The 17,959-nt window shown below is 42.1% G+C and overlaps 1 protein-coding gene across 1 annotated transcript in view; it reads left to right on the top strand.

Moving 5' to 3' along the window:
• LOC142150834 (START domain-containing protein 10-like) overlaps nt 1-16,889 on the top strand; it is a gene marked incomplete at its 5' end in the record, with an annotated part of 54,514 nt that extends 37,625 nt beyond the window's left edge. The window contains 3 exons of the mRNA XM_075206016.1: nt 8,730-8,847; nt 15,182-15,234; nt 15,998-16,889. Coding sequence (XP_075062117.1) covers nt 8,730-8,847; nt 15,182-15,234; nt 15,998-16,228 — 402 coding nt within the window. The remainder of the gene's footprint in view (nt 1-8,729; nt 8,848-15,181; nt 15,235-15,997) is intronic.
• Nucleotides 16,890-17,959: the final 1,070 nt, after the last annotated feature.

Raw genomic sequence — 17,959 nt, 5'->3', positions numbered from 1 at the left:
GCTGTTTTCGATGTACAGTACACAGGAGAACCTTAACAGCAGTTTGTCTGGGCCACAAACAGGGTGAAGGCTTTAGAGCAAGCATTAACCTGCTATTATAATAGTGAAGATACAAAAAGGGAAAGCATTAATAAGACTTACAAGTAATAACATTAGTTATGGATGGAAACTGTTCAGAGTATAATTCAGACCGCAGTCATGTGCGGAAGAGACTCTCCCTCCACATCTACGAACTCGCCTATAAAGAGCCTGATCATGCTGCAAGAGCAGCAGAGAAAGCCACAAAGACCTCTATTGGGGTCATAGAAAGGAATAGCGGGATAAAGAAAGGGAGAAAGCTTAACTGAGAAGTAAGAGGTGATATGTGGAAAGCTGATAGCTATGGTGCAGCCTAGAGTAAAGCTAGGTGGATTTCCCAGGGGGAGACGAGCTAGAGTCTAGAAGAACTGCAAAGACTTTTAAATGCATTTACTTATTTGCTGAGGCCAATACTGAGAGTAATGTCAACAGGATCTAAATCCATAAACAAAGCACAGGGACTCATAACCTGTGTAACCTTTGAGAGCGCGGGTGAAACATTAATTAAAGTGAAGAATAAGGAACTTGATTGTAGCAGATGACTCCCTCCTGATTTCCTACTGAGGAGAGTACATGAGACAAGAGTGAGAGCGATTGATCCCCAAGGCATAAAGAGTCAGCTCTTTGGTCACAACATTGATGAACTGTCAAATGTTGCTGCAACTAACACAAGCTTTGTGCAGCAGGTGCTAAATAAAGAGTGGATTATATCAAGAGATGGCATTAATGATCATGCCATTAACACTGTTAGCTGTATTGATGCCCTTAAAATGTCCACTTGGTTTTGAAAATTGTATGCTTAACGTCCACTTTTCCACCCATAGAGCCTAGTGATGTACAGATACTGAGATAGCCCAATAGTAAACTGAGTAATAGTGGGTGCACCATTAGAGATGGTGCATTAAGTCAGAACTCAAAGACCCAGTTGGCACATACACAACTAATACATATGAAAGGAAGGCTACAGATTGACACACAATGAGGGACTCCATTTTTGGCACCCAAAGTGGGGCCCAAAACAGGGTTATAACTCAGATATTACACACTGACACAAGGCAAACCAGCCTTTGGAGCACTTGAACATACGTTCTCTGTGTCCCCCAACACCAACAAAAGGTGTTCAAGGGTGATGCCTCACCAATCATCTAATCTCAGAATCAAAATGTGGAGTGCAAAGAGTTGAGTGAGGCCACACATATGTAAAATGGCATAAACGTTACAAGTTTTGCAAGCAACAGGATGTGGAAAGGAAAATTGCAATGCTGCTCTACCTCTAGTATTTGAGGGGAGTGAGGAGGACTGTGATCCCTGATGCAGTCCCCTAAGAGTAAAAAGGGACAAGGGCCCCAGACTATGCTGAGATGTACTGTACATTGCACGGTGATTGGAGAAGGGACAAAGATATGTAGCTGAAGGTAAGCATACACTGTCCTCCTGAATCCAAGAGGGGTCAGAAAAAAATTGAGAAACTCTCCTCCTCGGTAACTCAAGCAGAGATGGAGTAAGGGCAGTGAACTACGGGGAGGTAAAAGTGCATAGACCCCATCGAAACCCACCAAGAGAACTTTGATAGAAGTTACTAGAGTCTGTACCCACCCAGAAGGAGGAATTCTAAAAGACCCAGTTATATACTTATGCCATAAACACATGTAAAACAGCGCTAAATAATGTAGTAGTTAGGCCTTAATAAACAGACTTTGTTTAATGCAAAAATATAATACAATTTATTTTATATACATGTTTGAAATGCAATAATAATTAAAATGAAACCTGTTGATCAAACTTTGCATTCTTAATCCACAATTCTTACAATCGCAGTTAAGAAGCCGATGAAAATGGGGACGTCTAACATAGTAATTACATGTTCCATACAGGTTAAATAACTGCAACAATAATTTGTTCCCCATGAATGAACGTTTTAAGCAGGTGCTTTCCTCAGGTGATGGTGCACTTATTGTAACCCTCAAGCACCAGTGCGTTTTAATTAACCTTGGAATAATAGATTATTGTCCTAATAGTCCTGTAAATGTTGTTGGGTTGCTAAAAGGGAGAGAAATGCTCGTCATTCTGTTCATTTACTAAAATAATTATGGGAGCTAGGAGGTATCACACTGTTCTGTTTAAGGCTATGTACACACAGCCATACTTACTTCTGTATCCTGTTCAGATAATCATCCAAACATACTTCCCTCTGTCCCTGCTCCTACATCAATGATCTCTCTACAAATTTCACTCCCTTCTTTCTTCTTGTAAAAAAAAAACAGCGGAGGCAGAAATAAAATTAGCTGTGTGCAAATATCCTTACCTGGGCTTATTAGAGTCAGACTGTAATTTTGTTGTGTCCAGTTACCAAAATTAAATTGTAGACTCCAGTGCTCATGGAGAAAGCTTAGGTATCTGTATAGTACAAAACATAAGCCTCTCAGTTACTCCAATCCAACAGCCACGGCTACACTGGGACATTGAGAAAAGTCAATTGAGACTGAGAGAGAGAGAACAATTTACATCAAAGTGCTTTTTAATAGGCTTTACTCCTATATGTACAAGGCCTTACCTTGCAAAATAAACTTTCCAAATGCCTGTATTCAATATATGTGTAACACCACTTTCCCCAGTGTGTTTGTGGGAAGATGTATGTGTACTTTTACATTTTACTAAATGCCAATCTTCACCTTAATATCATCTGCGCAGTGATTCCACCTTAGCCAGGATTCAGTAGTATCTTCGTTGGGTAATGTTGAATGAATCTGCAACACCAGAGTGGGGCTAAGGAACCCTCTGCCCACCTACTTAAAACGTTTGGCACACAAATGAAATCTCAATAGTCCAAACTGGTCTTTAAAAGCCACACCAGCACGTTTTTTGGCTTTGTTTTGTTATAAAAAATATACTGCACCAATGAAAACACTTTAACTTTGGATGGACATTAACAGAGCAACAAAATAAATATACGAATACTTAAACATAATTTGTATGCTTCCCACCTTCTATACCCAGTTTCATTTATCTATAAACTTGCACAATAATCTAGTCACATAAATAACGTCTTTTGATGATAAACTGTTATCACATTAAACCTAACTTTGAGCAGAGCACTATAAATCATGCAATACAACTGTGCAAATCCTTGATGTTAAAGTGGAATAGATATTGATCCTTGTTACTTGCTCCTGACTTTGATGTGCACAAATACAATATGAAGGAATGAATCAATATCACAGTTCCCCTTAGCCACTGGGCTGGACCACACACAAAAGATCATCGGCAAATGCACTATTTGATATCCTTTTTCTTTCTTCTTTTTTCTTCTGTTTTACATAAGATCTCTCCAAAATGGATGCAGAAACACGTGTAGTAAATGCTGGCTGTATCCGCCATTTTTCTGTGATAACGCAGCTCACTAAATTGTATCACAATTCGCACCTATAACACTTTCTACTGAAAAGACTTTGCATTTAGTGTTTTACACACTTTCTCCTTAATTTCTCAGTCCCAAACTTCCTATCTATCGCTTCCTGTACTATACCCTGGATAACTAAAGCATAGTCCTGTAACAGGGTTTTTACAAATACCTGTTCAGGCCCCCCCACCAGTACCCTGTCTAACAGTAGTACAAGACTCTGTCCATGTAAATAAGTAATATAACTATTATTATTATTATTATTATTATTGTTTATTTGTAAGGCGCCACAAGGTTTCCGCAGCGCCGTACATGGTACAAACAGTAGACTATACAGGGTAAGACAGTACAGAACAATAAACACAAAGTACCAGTACTTCAGAAACTCCAGGCAGGCAGATACAGTAGAGACGGAGTGGAAGAACAGGTATGGAGACAGGAGGGAAGATGGGCCCTGCTCATACGAGCTTACATCCTAAGGGAGGGTAAACAGAATCAGGTACATAAGGGAGCCAGTGAAGCAATGGGGAGAGAGAAAGGGGGCAGGGGAGAACCAGAAGAGGTGATAGGTAAGTGGATGGTTGGTAGGCCTTAAGGAACAGGTGAGTTTTAAGAGCCCGCTTGAAGGAGCACAGATTGGGTGAGAGACGAATGGAGCGAGGGAGGTCGGTCCAGTGAAGGGGGGCAGCACGGGAGAAGTCTTGGATTCTAGCGTGGGAAGAGGTGATCAGAGTGGAGGAGAGGCGGCGATCATTGGTTGAGCGCAGGGAGCGGGCGGGAGTGTGAATGGAGAGGAGGTTAGAGATGTAAGGGGCAGTAGACTGAGAGAGAGCCTTGTAAGTGGTGGTGAGGAGTTTGAAAAGGATTCTGTAGGGGAAGGGGAGCCAGTGTAAGGAAAGACAGAGAGGGGAGGCAGAGGAGGAGCGGCGTGAGAGGAAATGAGTTTTGCAGCCGCATTGAGTATAGAGCGGAGGGGGGCAAGGCGGGAGCAGGGGAGGCCAGTAAGGAGGTAGTCGAGACGGGAGATGATGAGAGCATGGATCCTAGTTTTGGTGGCATCTTGAGAGAGGAAGGGACGGATGCGGGCAATGTTATGGAGTTGGAAGTGACAGGCTTGCGCAAGGGATTGAATGTGGGGGGCAAAAGAGAGAGAGGAGTCGAGTGACACCTAGGCAGCGGAGTTGGGTGACAGAGGAGATAGTGTAGTTGTTAACAACGATAGTGGTCATGGTGGGAAGGGAGCCTGGGTGGGGGAAAGACAATGAGTTCGGTTTTGGAGATGTTAATTTTAAGAAAGCGAGAGGACATCCAGGATGAGATGGCTGAGAGGCAGTCAATTACACGAGAGAGGAGGGAGGAGGAAAGATCAGGAGAAGAGATGTAGAATATCATCAGCATATAGGTGATACTGAAGACCGAAAGAGGAAATGAGAGCCCCAAGGGAGAAAGTATAGAGCGAAAAGAGTAAAGGGCCAAGAACAGAGCCCTGAGGGACTCCAACAGGGAAAGGGGAGGGGGTGGAGGAAGAACCAGACATGGATACGGAGAAGGAGCGATTAGCAAGGTATGAGGTGAACCATACATGGACAGAGCCAGAGAGGCCGAGTGAGAGAAGAGTTTGCAGTAGGAGGGGGTGGTCCAGGGTGTCGAAGGCCGCGGAGAGGTCAAGGAGGATGAGTATGGAGTAGTGACCCTTGGATTTGGCTGATATGAGATCATCGGTAACTTTAGCCAGGGCTGTTTCAGTGGAGTGGAGGGGGCGGTAGCCGGATTGGAGAGGGTCAAGGAGGAGGGGAGTTGTCATAGAGGTGTCTGGTGAGGCGGCTGCAGACAATCCGCTCAAGTAATTTAAAGGCATATGGGAGAAGAGAGATAGAGCGGTAGTTAGCAAGAGAGATGGGGTCGAGATTGGGTTTCATAAGGATAGGGGAGATAAGAGCGTTTTTTAATGAGGATGGGACAACGCCAGAGGAGAGTGATAGGTTGAAGAGGTGTGCGAGGTAGGAGCAGGCAGTAGGAGAGAGAGAGCGAAGGACGTGGGAGGGGATGGGATCAAGAGGACAGGTAGAGGGTGGAGAGGAAAGCATAAGGGAGCAAACTTCTTCACCTGATGTGGGGATGAAGGAGGACCACACCTGGTTGATGGCAGGAGGTGAAGTGGTGGGAGTGGGGGGAGAGGGGTGGGAGGAGGAGATGTTGTGTCTAATGGCTTCAATTTTGGAGGAGAAAAAGGAGGCGAAGTCAGACGCCGAGAGGGAAGGCGGGACAGTGGGGGGGGGGGAGGAGGGAGTTGAATGTGGCAAAGAGGCGGCGGGGGTTGGAGGACTGAGAAGAGATGAGCGACTTGAAGAAGGATTGTTTAGCGAGGGGCAGAGCAGAAAGAGGAGAGGATGAATTTGAAGTGAAGGAAGTCAGCCAGGGAACGAGATTTCCTCCAGAGGCGTTCAGCAGTGCGAGAGCACTTTTGGAGGGAGCGGGTGAGTTTGGAGTGCCAAGGTTGGGGAGTAAGGCGACGACGGCGGATAGAAGAGGCCGGGGCGATGGTGTCCAGGGCAGTAGTGAGGGATTGGTTGTAGAGAGAGGATGCCTGATCAGGGCAGGCCAGAGAGGGAAGGGGTGATAGGAGAGTTTCAAGAGAGGCGGAGAAGGAGATGGGGTCAATGGCGTCAAGGTTGCGCCTGGTGAGGGTGGCTTTAGGCGAGGTGGGAGAAGGGGAGGAGGACAGAGAGGAGAGGAGATGGTGGTCGGAGAGTGGGAAGGGAGAGTTGGAGAAGTCCGAGAGATCACAGAGGTGAGAGAAGACAAGGTCGAGGGAGTGACCAAGACAGTGGGTAGGTGAGGAGGTCCACTGAGTGAGGCCAAGGGAGGAGGAAAGAGTGAGAAGTTTGATGGTGGCAGGGTCAGAACAGTTGTCAACAGGGATGTTAAAGTCGCCCAGTATAATGGAGGGCAGGTCAGAGGAAAGATAGTGGGGGAGCCAGGCGGCGAAGTTGTCGAGAAAAAGAGAGGTAGGGCCAGGGGGACGGTAGATGACGGAGACACGGAGGTGGATGGGGGAGAAGAGCCGAATGGAGTGGACTTCAAAGGAGGAGAAGGAGAGGGAAGGTAGAGTGGGTATGACCCGAAAAGTGCAGTTAGGGGATAGGAGGAGGCCCACTCCCCCACCTGGACGCTCGTCTGGTCTGGTGGAGTGGGTGAAAGAGGCCCCCATAGTAGAGAGCGGCAGGGGAGGCAGTATCAGAAGAAGTAAGCCAGGTTTCAGTTATGGCAAGAAGATTAAGAGAGTTAGAGATGAAGAGGTCGTGAATGGAGGACAGTTTGTTACGGACAGACCTGGAGTTCCAGAGGGCTGAAGAAAAAGGGAGGGATGAAGAAGAGGAGATATGGATGAGATTGTCAGGGTTGATGGAGCGAGGGGGGGGTGAGAGATAGGATAGAGAGATATGGGTCCTTGGCGGGGGCTGGGGGAGAGGATGGGTATAGGAAAGGAGCGAGGCGGCATGATGAGAGACAGGGGAATAAGAGAACGGCCAGAGGAAGCGAGGAGGTGAGGGGGAGAAGTACAGAGAGGAGGGTAGCAGAAGGGAGTCCGAAGTGGAACAGATCAAATTAGAAGCGGAGACAAAGCCGTGAAACCAATGAAAGCAATGTGGACAATGTAAAAGGAGAAGAGCAGTGGCAGAGCAATAACAATGTGAAGTGGAGGAGAAAGAAACGATCTGTTTCTACTTATCCCAGTGGTCTCCAGCTTCTACTAGCAGCATGGCTTCTCTCAGGTGTGGAGTCTGGCTGCCGCATCCATTCCTCATCAAACAGCTCGCTCGCGCGCCTTTTTTTTCACCCCAGCATTCCCTGTTCGCTTTCCCGCTCTGCGTGACTCTGAATGTCAAATTTTATCCCTAGGCATGCTGGGAGATTGTTCTGTGACAGCCAAAGCCCAGTCAGTTGCACATGGCCAGCCCATCTCTGATGCCAACGCTATATATGGTTGATCCAGTAGTTAAGCTAAATTTTAACCTGGCTCTGCAGACTGGTCTCGCACAAAGAGTCACTTGTCCTATGATGCATTGTTCCCAGTGGTGAAATACTGCCACTGCAAGGGTAGCAGCTACTAGAGGAGCTTTTTGTTGGAAAAACCATACACTGGCCTCAAGAGGATGGACAAGCATTGCAAGGCCCTCCCCCAAATTTTGATATGTGGCAAGGCAATGCTTTGTTCTGCCCCTGATTGTTTCTGTGGGTGGGATATTAATTATTGGTGCTGATAACACAGACAACAATTTCGTAGACAAAATATGCCCGAACGTGACTTCAGACATTAAAAAAATCCAGACTTGCCTCTTTCATGACGAGAACTATCCGACTGTGTTCTCAAAGATCACAATCAGAAGTAATGACGGCACTGCGTTTTTAAGTCATTGAAAATGGCGACTGCCATATTAAAAGTTTTTAAAGCTGCAATTCCGGCTAATGATCCCTAACCCGATCCCTAACCCAATGCCTAATCCTAACCCGATCCCTAACACTAACCCTAACGGTGACACTTACCTTACGTACAGACGGCATTGCCACTTTAAAAGTGACAATAATGCGGTCGCCATTTTCAATGACGTAAAAACTCAGTACTGTTATTACTTCTGACCGGGATCTTTGAGAAGACAGTCGGATAGTTCTGTTGTCATTAAAGAGGTAAGTCTGGATCTTTTTAATGTTGGCAAAGTCACGTTCGGGTATATTTTGTCTATAAAGTCGTTGTCTGTGTTATTAGCACCATTATAATCATTACCACCGGTTTCTGTGTCTGCAGTTTCTCTGTTCAGTCATAGACTTCATGCAGACATCAACTAAACTAGGTGGGTAAGAGCAGACCATAGACGCTGCTTATATGAAGGAAGTAAGGAGTTGTCAGGGCTTCTAACACAACTGGGCACCATCAATTTCAGTGAAATGGAGGAATGGTGCAGTCAGGGAAATACATGCGCTATGAGAGACATTATTAATGAATATGTTTTAGGCTTTTAAACTTCTAATTAGCTGGTCTCCCCCATTCATTTTTATTTTAATTTTTGTGCTGAATCCTCCTATGGTATGCTAAGATACTTGCTTACTTAAAGTGATATTATTGGGGACCTGTTAGTTAATAATGGGGAGCTATATTTGATTTAAAGCTCTATGGAATTTGCTGGCGCTATATAAAGAAATGTCGATGATGATTTGACTGTTTTGTAAATGGAATATCTTCTGGTTGCAGAAACATCCTCCGCGCAAGGACTTTGTGAGAGCAGTTTCCTTGCAGACCGGGTATTTTATTAAAGCAAATGGCGACAACAGCTGTGTTGTCTACTACCTCACCCAAGTGGACCCCAAAGGTAATATCACATTTTTCAGTGTTTGTCATATTTGTTTTCTTTTCCTCATCTTTTTATTCTGTGATTTATTTTTTGACAGTACCATTTTTTGTCCCATTCTTTACACTGTAATTTATATTGTTAATATAATTCTGCTGAGTGTTTATAGTGATCCATTTATAGTAAAATAGTTTACAGCATTTTGCTCATGTTAATTATAAAGCTCCCCAGTTTTTAGTCTACATGTTTAAAATGCTGGCTTTTCTTTTCTTTCATTTTAATATGTGCATAACGGAGCTGAAAAATACATGTGCAATAACTGGATTGTTTATATTTTAATGAAGAAGTCTATCCTTCTCTCGGGGTTTGCTGTATTAAGGAAGCACCTCCTTCCTAACATGACAACTGGTTGCAGTGACAGGGTTGATGGGTTGATTCATACAATGCACTTGGAGTAATGTCTCAGTATCTCAAATGTGTGCATTAGAACACAGTCTTTAATATGTGGGTACAGCTTTATTTTTCTGTAATATAGCAGGGAGGTAAATTGCCTAACAAATATATTCTACCTTCATGGTTTAGACCGGAAAACTTCAATTTTGAGGGTCAGCAATATTTTTGGTATGCCCAGGGTCTGTTTAAAAGTATTATATTGTGAAAATATTTATTTATTGGGATTTACAGTAAAAATTGCTGCCTACGTTTTCTGGCCACTTCTATTTTTAATACAAGCTCAATCTCCCACTGCCTATTTTGCTGCATTTTAATATCCATCCTCCCAAGTTTTGAGGTAGGGTTTTTTTGGTATGTGTTTTTTTTTTGTTTTTTTTTCTTTATAAAGCATTATTGTAAAAATGTCAGTGCTACATTTGCTATAAAAGTGATCTTCTTTCAAGGAAACAACTTTGTCCTGTAGGCCACACCCCTTTGGGATACCAACCTACAGGACTGCTAATATGCTTGGCAGCCTGGGCTGGGGGATCAGGGGGGCACATGTCCCCCAGGCCGATCCCATAGTGGGCTACCTTAGGCTGGGTGACTGGGCTACCTGCATTTTGTTTTTTTTAAAATGTTCCTAATAGGTTGCCAAGTCAAGTCTTGCCCCCTAGGCTGAAATTTGCCATCCCCACCCCCTGCTTCTTGGTAAGTTCTAACTAGTATTCTATCTGTTTGCTGTATGTTCTTAAACCCCATACTTCACAACAAGCCATGTACACTGCACAGGTCAACTGAGAAACTATGGGAGCTGCAACACATCATGCACTTCCTGTAAATGTCAAAAGACATAGCAGCACATTGTAAGGGTATATACACTGGCCCAATGATTGCACAAAAAAACTCCAATCAGCCGACCGTTTGCTTAGATATCGTGAGTGTGTATAGTGACACGATTTAAAGTCGTCCAAAGTGCCGATCATTGTTTCATTTGGTTGGTCGTACTGTTTAATATTTTCTGATCAATCACCGACCAATCATGTAGTGTGTATGCACTCATGCTCACAAACGCCATAGAGTTTACAGAGTCGGCCTCTTTTCAGCCAATGCTAACAAAGAATGTCCTGGTGAATAAATGTAGACAGTGCTGTAGAAGGAATACTTCATTTGTTCGTTCTGAGACAGAATGTTTCCTTTCAGAGTCACAGAAGCTAACAACATTTGTTAGGACATGTGGATAGCTATAACAAGGTGGTTTTAATCAGTGTGACAATGTGACAAGAATGAATGAATATTGTGTGCTGTCATTCTCTTAAGACTAGAGGACCAGATGAAGGACTAGATGAAGAGCACAGATCTGAAAACGGTGTCCGTATGTATGCATGAATCGTCCGACTGATCAGACTTTCAGTCGCAGGTTCAATCGTTTGAAGGATTTTCAGACTGACTTGTTATCTCAGTGTGTACCTGGCCTAAATCAAATGGAGAGATGCAGGAGATAACTGATTTTAAGATTATGACCCATCTGAGTGGCCCAGACCATATGTACATAATGTTGCAATTATCTAGAAGGTTATAGGAATCAAATTTCTCATACAGTTTCATATGTATGTATAAGTGATCCCATATGAACTTATCTTTTAACTTGGTTAAAAAAAAAGTGTTTGGCATCTTGTGATGTTCCAGCTTATCAGGGAACAGTTTTTGCAATAATGTTTTTATTATAGATTGACCGCTCCAACGTAATTTTGCAAAAATACTGTGACTGGAAGGACTTGCTTCACCACCCGGTCTGTTGGGGGATGAAGAAGGATGACTGGATGTTCTTCCTGCACAACTTATCTGGGTTTCTTTCTCACAGTCCGTAACCAACTGTTACTGATCACTCCTACTGGTGTCGCCTTGCCACCAGACACTCGCCAACTTCGAATGCTAACTGCACTATAGTTGTAGGAGAATCTCGTTGTCGCCACTAGGCTCCTTCATGGCACCCATAACCGCTTACTTCTGGGGTAGGTGGTATAGCTGCTACAGTTCCTCTATGCTGTGGGTTGGCTTGTACCTCCTGACCTCTACTATGGATCAGGACTGCTGGGTAGTGTGTAGAGCGTTGACACAGAGATGCTTGGTTCAACACAGGACAGCCGGGGACGGATTAGAGTGTAAGCTCTTATCTTTTGGTCACAGGATACAGCATGCAATAGTCGTCGGGCAGAATCTTCAAGCAGTGATGTTTATCTGCTCAAGGGGTTCCTTACAAGGACCATTACATACTAGTTGGAGGTACCAGTGATCACCCAGAAGTACAGATGGTAGAATACATTACATGGTCAAACAGTGCTCTTTATGTACTGTGTTTGACACATGTAGACAGGGGGTAAACCAGCCCCCTTTCCTACTTGGCACCACAAGGTTTGAGATATTACATTCAGTGATTAGCATAAGAATGTAATATGTTCGGATTTAAATGCAATTTACATCAATCTGTTATTTACTAAATTACTTGCTGTTAAACTTTCATCCTGTATCTTAAAGAGATTGGAAACATAGCAATCCCCTCATGTGCATTCAGGCTAAAGAGGCCTTGATCACTCACAAATGAAAAGGCCTAACTAGCATGGGATTTCCTTTCTTCCTTTGTTACAAAAACATTTCCTCCAACATTTGCCTACTGCATCAAAAATCAATACATTTCTAATACAAAAATCAGTGCATTGATATAGATTTGTGCACTGCGCCACTAATTGAAATAAATGCATGCAGTAACTTATTTAGAAGTGCTCCAGCCAGAATACCTATAATAGAGTTTAATAGATTGCAAAGTCTAGAGATCATTTAGCAATTTTTTCAATCTAAAAGTTTTGAGCATAGCTGACAGCTGGATGAGGCTCGGTAGCAGCTACATGGACTTTTATGTCTGCATTCACTGCAATGGCGTGCAGTGTTCGAGATCATCCAAAGCGTTGCATTACTTTTAATTTATTATCATTTTATTTATACAGCGCTAACGCTGTGCTATAAAATCAGCAAATTCATAAGTCCCTGTTCTAGTGAAGTTTATGCAGCCCCTGTGGTGGGTACCTCTGCATACCTGATACGGGGAGGGTTGGTTAATTTCACAGTTAGAGAACACTGCCGCTGAGAAGAGCAAGCTATTTGGAGTTGCATATCTTGGCAACGTCTATCAGGAGGTGACTCTGGGGAATCCCCAACCCGACTGAGTATAAATGTTTGGTACATACACACCAGATAAAAAGGGAAAAGCCACTTGGCACATTTATTAGATGGCCTGATAGCTGAAAGGTTGGTAACTTAATAAGGAGTAGGGAAAAAGGACTCTGCCACCTTATCTTTTTCAAGTACAGATATAACTAATGAAATGTAAATAACAAGTAATAAGATAATAGTACAATTTCCATTGAAATATATTAGCTGACAAGAACTCAGTAATGCTACATATGAGGTTATAATTTTAATTTAGTTTTTTGTGGGGTTTTTTCTTTTAATGTTTTTGTAATTGTTTTACCAAAAGTGTTCATTATGGGAACATATTAAAAAGGGTTTTTTTTATAGGAGCACATACACTGAACTGGCTCAAGCCTCTTTAAGGACACTAGATGAAATGGAAAAACCATAAAGACTTAAACTCTAGGTATAACCTGTTCTCAAAGTTTGAAAAGGATGACCTTAGTCTCTCTTAGTCTGTCTCTGTGTTTGTGTGTGAGGGAATTTAGACTGTAAGCTCCAATGGGGCAGGGACTGGTGTGAGTGCGTTCTCTGTACAACGCTGTGGAATTGGTGTCGCTATATAAATAGCTGATGATGATGATGAGACAGCAGCATGGAAGGATCACAACATCAACTAATATGAAGACAATGATAGAGTTTCACCCTACATTATAAGAACAATTCAGAATTAGATTCTGTCTTAAAGAACAACAAGATGGGGGGGGGGATTTATAGTCCCAACAATGGTAATGTTAATGATCTTGGTAATGGCACCTTAAACAAGAATAGGCACAGATGTTTGCTTAAGACGAGGGAGGAGTAGTACAGGCAGTATTATGCAGTTCAAGGCCAGACCTCTGGTGGGCGCATTACAGATGATTAGTCCCCTGTATGGTACAGTGCAGTAAGTAATGGGTTCCTCACACATACTGTGGACACTGACCAGTTCTGGTAACCTGGTAGTCTCTTGAAACAGGGATCAAAAGCTTGGATTGGTTCCCAGTGTCTAACCTCAATAGAGGAGATAGCAAAAGGCACCTGGACCAATTGGAAAAGATCAGGACACTTTACAAAGCACTGGAATGGTTCCAGACTCCCTCGAACTGGATCTGTACTCCATCTGGACAACTGGGCTAAGCTCAGGACTGGATCTGCTCTCCCCTGGGACCTCTGGCTGCTTACACCTCTGGCAATGGAAGTTCACTCTGTGATTGTGGCAGTCTATAGTAATCTGCCAGCTCTCCCTATTAGATTGGCAGCTCTTTCTGCAAGACTGGCAGCTTTCTCTGTAAAGTTGGCAACACTCGCTAAGCGGTTTACAGACCGCCTCATCGCCTTAATTTTCAGAGACCTCTCTGTTTTTGCTTTTCTCATCAGCACTCCACTACACAGTAGTCAATCTAACAGTGAATCTCCATCGCCTTGGGATGATCAATAGGCTTGGCGGCAATACTTTTTTCTCTCTATCGCTATGGTAAGGTTGCAGTCAGGGCAATGGCCACATCTACATTTTCTCTGGCCACACTCGTACTCTTCTCTTCTGGCACACAGCAATGCAAAAGCATTCATCATCAGCGCCACTGATTCCGCAGTGCTGTACAGAGAACTCATTCACATAAGTCCCTGTCCCATTGGAGCTTACAGTCTAAATTCCCTAACATACACACACAGACAGAGAAAGACTAGGATCAATTTTGATAGCAGCCAATTAACTTACTAGTATGTTTTTGGAGTGTGGGAGAAAACTGGAGCACCCGGAGGAAACCCATGCAAACACAGGGAGAACATACAAACTCCACCCAGATAAGGCCATGGTTGGGAATTTAACTCATGACCCCAGGGCTGTGAGGCAGAAGTGCTAAGCACTTAGCTACCGTGCATTGTCAGAATGTCTTGCTCTCCAATGCTTTGAAAAAAAATTAGAAAATGTGTGTATGTAATTACGGATTTTAAGCATTTTTAAATGTATGTCCCATTTATGTGTTCAGTATTTTGAATAATCAATCATGGGTTGGTTAGAATTCTGATTATCATGTAAGAACTTGTTTGGTATTTTAGGTGTGCCCATTTTAAACAAGTTACTAACTTTTTATTCTTTCCCTTCGGGAGGTCCCTGAGGGGAGGTAAAATGTGAGGATGGAAGATGGCAGGTCTGGTGAAAGCATCATTTTGCCACAGGGGGTGGGGCCAAAATGATGCAATTCACCACCTGTCGCGCCATGGAGGCTCCCATCCTTCCCACTTCATTTCACCCAATAATATTATAAGGTGAAGATAAAATCTTCCTACTTTCAACCGCAAAAGGATTTTTCTCCCTTTTGATAAGTGTCTTGCATGGGGTGCACTTTCAGAATAGAGATTGCTAGTAAGCAGTTAGGATATTTTACCATTAGGTGGTGCTGTTGTCTTTGTGAAGAAGATATTGTTTACCCATTGCACCATAGTATGAGATTGTAATGAGTTTTATAGTAACAATACAGGCAGGCAAGCAAGACCTGAGCAACATTAAATCAATGGACATATTCTAAATTTATAGGCCTTAATCACACATAATACAAAAAAATGGACGTTTCTCACTGAATTTCTATGTAACAGAGTAGAATTGAATATATTTTCATTGCTACAGTTCTGCTACATACAGATTACCCTGTTTATGATTGACCATTTTTTGTTTCTTTTTTCTTAATTAAAGGTTCGTTACCAAAGTGGGTAGTAAATAAAGTTTCCCAGTTTGTGGCTCCAAAGGTAAGTTTTACGTATATATACATATGTGCAGTGAGCATTTTCGCCCAAAATAAAATATGCCCACAAGAGCAATTATAACATTATCATTCTCATTTGTCCTGTATAAAACACATTGTAAAACTGGATATTTTTCAGTGATTGTGAAAGTTCACATGCTTTGTACAATGGTAACCTTTTATCTTGTTCATGGAGTATTAAATAAGAGCTGGTATCTTTCAGACAGGCAGTGTGTGGTCTATGGACAACATACTGCGAGCAGGCGTGAGAAGCGTAGCTGCAGGATATATCCATGGCTATCTAATCAAGAGGTTGCATTGGGTCCTTCAACTCTACTACAGTATTACAGTAATACTTCAGCATAGCTTCCTTAACATATTTAAATATGTGACCCTGCTGCATGTAACCAATGGTTGGGATTACAGGATGTTCAGTCTGACCATTAGCAGTTACATGATTTGTCACTGTACATATTCGGGAAAGTTGCTCTTTACATCTGGAGGTGATTTCAACTGCCGGATATACTGCCTGTCTGTGATATAGTAAATTTGTATCTTCAGATTGTCGTAGTGAGTCTTCGTCATTTCTGGGTTGTTGTAAACTGTGTCATCATTATAAGTGCCGCTAAAGTGACTACCACCGGGTCCTAATAGTTTTAATTCTAGATGCTTTTAACACTTTTATTAGGAAATTGCATGGAATGAATATACAATTCTGAATATTGTACCATATATCATTTTCACATAATATATTTGACTCTGCACAGGCTATGAAGAAAATCTACAAAGCTGGGATAAAGTATCCTGAATGGAAACGAAAGCATGACCCACATTTCAAACCTTGGGTGTATCCAGAGCAAAACACGCTCCAAACCGTGAATTTGGAAGACTTGGCCATTCAGCGGGCAGATGAGCTGGAGAACATCGATGAGAGTGGAGTGTCTGAAGAGAGAACGCACATCAGCGATGACGAAGATGGGCTTTCAAAGGAATCTTAAATAGATATTTGTACTATTTCATGATATTCTATAAAATGTTATGATTTTCCATTTCTTTTGACCAGCTACCAAAATTGGTCACCTGCTTCCCATAATCCGTATATGATCTCTCATCTTCTACTCCAACATTGTCTCCATATTATTCTTAATTCTTTTCATATCTCAATTATAAATTAAGATATATTGAAATGTTCTTTTACAAAGGCTTTGAAGGGATAGCCATAAATATAAGTGACCTCTACCCAATGTCGGTAGGTATGATTTAAAATTATTACAAATATTTGCACATTATGATTGTTGTTCAAGGGATTAATGGCCTGAGCTTTGTATCTGGTTTAGGAGACATTTAAAATTAAAGCATTTCATCTTAGTGCTTTGGCTATCCAATCACATGCTGCTGTCAAAGCTAGAGAAGAGAATCTGCTAGGTATTAGATTCAACTGTTTTAAAGATAGGTCTTTGCTGTTTTTAAACCCCCTTTAAAGCAAAAGTTGAAAGTATGACAGACTACACACACTGCTCCTTTCTTTAGTTCCATAAGCTGTTTATTAAAGTTTGATAACTATTTCATAACTTTGGACATTAAAAAAAACTCTGTAAATCTATTTTCCACAATATTTATTGGGAAAGAGCTGTTATAAATGCCTTGGTTTCCACATTATTTTGTGTCAGATTTTCTATTGACTGTGGTGTCAAAGAGTGTGGATACTGTAGCCCAACTAAAATGAATGGAATGTTTGACAAGCCAGTGGCCAATCTGGTCTCTAGATCCATCATCATCATCATTATCATAATCTATTTATTTATATAGCGACACTAATTCTGACGCGCTGCACAGAGAACTCATTCACATCAGTCCTATGAGGTTTCTCACCATGATTAGGGCGATCTTCTGTAACACTACAACTTGGGAACTCTCTGGCAGCTGACCCTCGCATAGAAACACACAAATTTGCACCAGGTTCAAACTTTAAGAGTATAATATGTGACCCCCAAAAGGCACCAATGTCACCCCTTAGTCAGAAGATTTATTTGTGTTTCCTAAAAGCTTGGGACACTATGAGACCAGGCCCCGGGCTGGTCCCATAGTGCATTTTTTTTCCTCTAAAATGTTCCTAATAGGCTGCTGAGTCAAGTCTTGCCCCCCAGGGTAAAATTCGATGTGGCTAATCATTTTTTGCACAAGGGTTTTTCTTTCTGAAATAATGATTGTCTTCTGAGGAGCTAAAGTCCTAACTTTCCTCAAAGTGAGAGGACTTAAAAAAATCTCCTAAATGGGAATCCATTTTTAAGTGATGGTGACATAGGGGTTATCATTAAGAGCCTAACATCTTATAAGAAAAAAAAAAAAATCAAACGTCAGAGTATGAAGTACGTGGAGAGGGGAGCAGGGCTTTTCTCTCTACATGTCATGTTGAGTTTTACGTGAAAATCACAGTATAGTAAATCTTGACTCATAATTAAATGGCAGGGAAGCCCATTAAGTTGTATAACAATACAAGGAGTAGTATTGTTCTGCATCGGCAGCAAATGAATAAAGGCACTACTTTTAAAATGTTATTTTATATATATATATATATATATGACATTGTAGTGCCCTAGGTGAAACAGTTAAAGAAATACATGGTTAGGCTTTGATAACAAAACAATGGTAGGTTAGGTCAGAGTTTATCAAGAAACAAGCTAATGTAAAATAAAACTATAGAATAATCCTTTTCTGAGAAGAGAATC

This window comes from Mixophyes fleayi, chromosome 4, assembly GCF_038048845.1.
Source record: "Mixophyes fleayi isolate aMixFle1 chromosome 4, aMixFle1.hap1, whole genome shotgun sequence".
Classification (NCBI taxonomy): domain Eukaryota; kingdom Metazoa; phylum Chordata; class Amphibia; order Anura; family Limnodynastidae; genus Mixophyes; species Mixophyes fleayi.
The sequence above is the reverse complement of the archived record's forward strand: the minus strand, read 5'-3'. Positions and strand labels throughout refer to the sequence as shown.